The following is a 6,000-nucleotide window of genomic DNA, read 5'->3' as shown; positions in this document are numbered from 1 at the left end:
ATTTAGCCCCCAGTGACTACTGGCTCTTTGCTGATCTTAAAAAAATGCTCCAGGGAAAAAGATTTGGCTCAAATGAGGAGGTCATCGCTGGAACTGAAGCTTATTTTGAAGCGAAAGATATTTTTTTTTATAAACATGGTATTGAAAAATTGGAAAAACGTTGGAACCATTGTATCACCCTAAAAGGTGATTATGTTGATGAATAAAAAAAAATTTGCAAAAAAATGTTGTTTCCATTGTTAGTCTCGGGACTCATTGATCCATGTGTTATTACGTATTACTTTACAAAAACAAAAATTTACTCACCAGTGCCAAAAAAAGTAAAAAACGTGCTCCTACACAAACGACAACACAGGGTGCTCCCTTATGCTCCACCAAAATCAGTATAGATGTCGCCACTGCACATAATACCCCGTAAAAAATAAACCATTAATTTATTTTACAGCATAAGCAATTGATTCACAATTTGATATATGGGTTACAATACATTTTATTGTATCTTGACAAGATTTTTGTTTCATTTCATATTGTTCCTACGATTCTACAGTTGATTTTATTGTACACGTGGTGTTTCAAACAATATGCAAACTGTACATTTTATTGTTTTCCAAGAAAACATGTATGAGAAAACTTTTGATTTCAAATTGTTACAATACTTAACAACCTATACATTCTATTGTAAAAAGCATTTTCACAATTAATTGAATAGTTTATAACAATACATTAAAATATTTTTCAATGGTCAAAGCAAAATTGTGGCAGGTTTTGTAACAGCAAATCGTATTGTTTTCCCACAATATTTTTTATTCGGATAGCCTTTTCAGAAAAGCTATTCTGGCAATCGGCCGTTCGGCCAACTAGCCCCGGTCTCTTTTACTTATTTGGTCCGGTTTCAAACTTAAGACCATTTCGCTGTGACGGAAATTTAGTGATTCATAAACCCAGGTTGACTGTATTTATCACAGCTCCAACAGGCAGGCAGTGATCGTCGGACTGGAATGATTACTCAGTTTCAAGCACGCTATCTACCGACGATCGTTGTTTTGTGTTTTGTTCCACTGATTTCTCTGTGTGTGACTACTCCACAAGTACGCTTTTGTCGAGTGTTCGTTATATCTCACACTTTTATTGTCGCTGCGATCAGTCTTCCATAATGCGCTAATGAGTCACATGGTCGCGCAGCAGTTGATAGTACAATACATAAATAAAGGGTAACGACGACTGATCGTACAGCAGGCAAATGTTCAGCCAGTGAGTAACTGCGCAGAAGAGACTTGACATTATCTGGATACATAGATTTGTTACGGGTGCACACAAACCGCACATGACATTTAACATACACACACACACTCACAGAGCAAGTAAAGAGAGCAGAGTCCTGTTTCTTCCTTGGCAACGTGGTGTGCGTAGCGGATCTCCAGCGACCGGCTAATGCGCATGTACAACACGCAGTAGGCTGGAAATCACTCACACACCAAGCACAGAAACATTAGTCGGTTGGGTTCTGGAAACAGATGAAAATTATTTCCCTTCAAAGCGAGAGAGCCTTTGTGTGTTGTCTGACCTGTCATAAGTGGCCAAAGTTTTGCATTAGCTCCCAACGGCTGCACAACAGTTTGCGTTCCATCAGTTTGAATCGTCCTTCGAGTGAAAGAGCGAAATATTTAACAATCTATCTCATCCGTTCAGTGTCAGTGTCCAGTTAATATTTAAACTAGTGAAAAAAAAAACATGGATAGTTTTTTGGTAGACTCCGATAGTGCCACAGTAATTCCGAAGGACCTAGGCGAAATGCCGAAGGAACAGTTTGCCAATGCAGATCTCTTTTCGGACCACTCCCGTTTTCCATCATCAAACGAGGAAAAAACTGACATTTCGCAAAAGTTCTCAGCCGAGGACGATTTGCTGGGGCATTCATTTTCCATGCCACCGAAGCCTGTGCCGGACTATAAAATGTTAACGCATGAAAAAGATACCTTCGATGATTTCTTTCTTGAGGCAGAGACCAAGAAAACCACGGAGCCTGCAACGGCTGACATCAACACACTCCTGGATATCGGTGCACCTGATTTCTTGGAGCCGCAGAAGAAACCAAACAACGACGCAAAGCAAGAGAAGCAAATCTTCACCGATTCCGCTCCATTCGGCGCCGGTCCAGACGAACCGATCCAAGCGGCGAAGAATGATATCGAAAGTGACTACATGAATCCGTATGCCGAGGTTCGTTCGAACACAACCGCACAGAGCCAAAAGCATGAAGAGCCCTCTGCTGGTTCTAATCCTTCTTCCGATAGTGTTGAAAAAGAAGATATTTTCAGTGCATTTGCCAGTCACAACAAAAAAGATCATTTCGTGGAGCCTCATTTTGAAGACTCATCATCAGCTGGTTCCAATGTGGCTGCCGCCGCTGCTGTTGTTGCTCCTCCCGAACCACCTGCACCAGTTGCAGTTCCCCCTCCTACTCCGGCTGTCACCGAAAATGTGACTCCTCCAAAACCGGTGGCTCCAGTGAAGCAACCCTCACAGGAAAAACCAAAACCGGCAGAATCCAGCGAACAATGTATACAGGCGGAGAAGCTCTTCAAACAATTTGGTTTGGGTAAGTAGATAACATTTTACGTCCGATCGCACTGACAGAATAAGTTTCGGAGAAAGTGACGATGGAAAATTACGTCATGGTAGCGTTTGTTTCTATTCGAAAAGGGAAGGTACGCCATTTACGGTGTTAGCTGCTAATGAAATAATCATGAGTCATGAAACAGACTAGCATTTCATGAGGATGATGAATAACATACGTAGAAAATCTGTTTGCAGTCTATTAGATTTAATTCTATCTTGGAGAACGCAGAACGATCGGAATTTTTGTTGGATCTTTTCCGTTCCGATCACTGATTAAATAGATCTCATGAACAAGAAGAACAGGCATTGCTGTGACGTACGCTTGTCTGTGGCTGAATCATACAATAAATTGCGTATGACTTTAAGCAAGGGTGACATGCATCGCTCACATGCATGCCAATGCGGGCGGCATTCAAACAAAGTTGGGGTGATATAATCGTTGAAAACCAGATAGAATGCTTCCAATTGTCATTCGTAATCGTAAATCCCAGAACACAGAAAAATCAATTCGAATAGAAGCAGAAACTGGCGAAGGTGAGCTATAGAATTTGTTTTGATATTGCTGCTTACACCGTTCGAAGAAAATCTTGTGATTCGACAACTTTTAAGATGCATATAAATGGGACATCGCAGTTAAACCAAAAAAAAAGTACAGGTGTGTAATGTCAGAGACATAACTGGATGTCATTCAGATTAGTTACATTAAACATTCTGACACACAAATATTACGAAATAACCAGTATAATTCCTTATGATCAAATAATGGTGGTTCTGAAAAGAACCTTTTATGAAGACGTTCGTGATGGAGAGTGACGAGTTTAGTTCAAATTCCGATGGATACCGCTGACTTTCGTCTTCTATTTCCAGGATTACGATTGCGAAACTGATATGTGATCTGTTGGATTCTCCTGCTTCTTCCACTTGCGGTAACAAGTTTTGTATTTCGCCTGAAGATTCCTCGATCGCACCATAATCAATACGACGACAACGACAGCCAAATTCGAAATGAATGGCTTCTGAGTCGGTGCTATGCATTTTATATAGCAAATCTCAGGGTGGCAAGTGAATTGCCGATTTCAATTTCCCAGTTTTTTTGAGAAAAAATTCCCGGTTTTTGGAATAGACTCGAATCGCCCCTGTTTTGTTTTTTTTTTTTGTAAATATTTTCTAATTTAAACTTTAAACAGATATCCCATGTTCAAAAAGGATCATTGTAATAGGCCCGCTAATTGAGGATTCAATAACTTTTCAAGCATTTCGATGTATAAATAAAAAATATTCATTATAACATGTACATATAAGAAAAGCACCGGAATTTTCATTTTAAAATTCCCGCGCTTGTCCAATCGGTAAACTTTTATTCTCTCAACGTTGGCAACACTTTTATACACATTCTGTCAAATTTTGACGCATATCGTACGATTAGTTTTTGTTTGGCGTCTATACAAAGAAGTTGAAAAATTTTCGTGTGGCGATTTTTATAATGGATGAAAATTTAGAACAACGTGCGTGCATCAAATTTTGTGTTGCAAATGCATTTAAGTGTTCCGAAACGTTGAAAATGTTAGAAAAGGCCTTTGGCAAATCGTGTCTAGGAAAAACACAGGCATACGAGTGGTATAAACGCTTCAAAGGTGGTCATACAAGCTTGGATCATGATGAGATCCCTGGCCGCCCAACAACATCTGTTACTGAAGAAAACATTGAATCGGCGAAGCAAATCGTGTTGCAAAATCGTTCTGTACAGATTAGAAAGATTGCTGTGTTGTTGGGCATCTCTTATGGATCAGCCGAACACATTTAAACTGATGTTTTGGGTTTGAAACGCGTCGCTTCTCGGCTTGTGCCAAAAAAGCTGAATTTCATTCAAAAACAGCGTTGGTTGTGTCGCAGTTTTTGGCTAAAAACTCAACCAAGCACTGTACTCTCCAGATATGGCCCCGTGTGACTATTTCCTCTTCCCCAGACTCAAATTGCCATTGCGGGGAACGCGTTTTGAGACCATAGAGACCATAAAAGAGAATTCGCTGCCTGAACTAAAGGCCATACCTTCGGTGGCCTATAAAACTTGTATGGAAAATTGGATCAAGCGTTGGCATTCATGTATTGCCGCAGGAGGAGAGTACTTTGAAGGCGATAATAAAGAAATTGATTAAAAATTGAAATTTTGCGTTTTTGAATAAAATTCCGGTTCTTTTTTGATCATAAGGTACATATGATTGAAAATAAATCAACAAGGAACAACAATCCCAAAAACGGACGCTTGCCACTCGGAAAAAACAACAACAATCTATGCTCGCAACTTCAAATCATTTCGGCAGGAAAATTATAAACGGCATGATGGTCAAGGATGGCAGAAAGCTCTCTACCAACTCTTCACAATATTCAATCATTGCCATCAAAGAGAGACGGATATCATCTCAGCAACAAAACATCGTCATGGTTCATTCTACATAGAATGGACACCAGTGCGAGAACGAATTTCTCTCGATGAGCTGTCTGAGCATCACGGGTTAGCACGCTGCTGTGGGAATTCTCTCTGAAGCAACAAACGGTCGCTTATTCTCGTTTTGCGATCCGATCCTATACGGGCAGTTGAAAATTGCGGTAGAATAATTTTACTATTGCCGTTTATTCTAACTATGTGCATATAACCTTAGTATAAGTTGTATCTATGAAAATAGCTGTGAATGCTCCAGACCACGGTTTTGAAATATTGTATATTTTAACCTAGTATGAGAATCATCAAGTCGAATTATCAACGATAATTATCAACTTGCGATTCTCTCTTGGTAAATTCCTCACAGCGCCGATCATTGCCGGACTGTATATATTTTGTTAAGGGCTGTGAAATACTTAGAGTATGAAGTGGAGCCAAGAAATGTAGAAAAATTCTCTCACGGTTCATGCATTGAGAGACAGCGAGTTCTTGTAGCGGCTTCTACCAGATTGAAACTGTTGTATACAATGTAGAGAAATATCGAGCCGCTTTCTGCCAAATTATCGGCAATCACCAACACTGATGATGGCACAGCGAATCTAACATACTATCGTCATTGCCAGGGCTTCGGCCATGGTACAATAAATTGTAATATGGACATATACTGTTTAAATTATGTACTTATAAGCACATCTGTTCAATGAACGATACCCTCAGATGAATTATCATGCTGTGATTGTCATGAAAACCATAAACCCAATTATTAACAAAGTCCTGTCAGACCAAAAATTTGAAATTTTTAAATAATAGAATTAAATTTAAAATCATTAGATGTACGTATACCTAAGCATTCGAAAAAACCGTTCGGCTGCCACGACTTGCTCTTTTAAAACACCTTTTTTTTCTAATGTATCTGTCAGTCAATAAACAATTTTTGCGAT

The 6,000-nt window shown here is 39.4% G+C and overlaps 1 protein-coding gene across 1 annotated transcript in view; it reads left to right on the top strand.

Moving 5' to 3' along the window:
- Positions 1-1,400: 1,400 nt before the first annotated feature.
- The window catches only part of LOC131432138 (reticulon-1-A), a 61,937-nt gene continuing 57,337 nt past the window's right edge, over positions 1,401-6,000 (top strand). The window contains exon 1 of the mRNA XM_058598241.1: positions 1,401-2,599. Within this exon, the coding sequence (XP_058454224.1) occupies positions 1,732-2,599 (868 nt within the window). The 5' untranslated portion in view covers positions 1,401-1,731. The remainder of the gene's footprint in view (positions 2,600-6,000) is intronic.

This window comes from Malaya genurostris, chromosome 2 (genome assembly GCF_030247185.1).
Source record: "Malaya genurostris strain Urasoe2022 chromosome 2, Malgen_1.1, whole genome shotgun sequence".
Lineage (NCBI taxonomy): Eukaryota > Metazoa > Arthropoda > Insecta > Diptera > Culicidae > Malaya > Malaya genurostris.
This window is presented reverse-complemented; position numbering and strand designations above follow the sequence as displayed.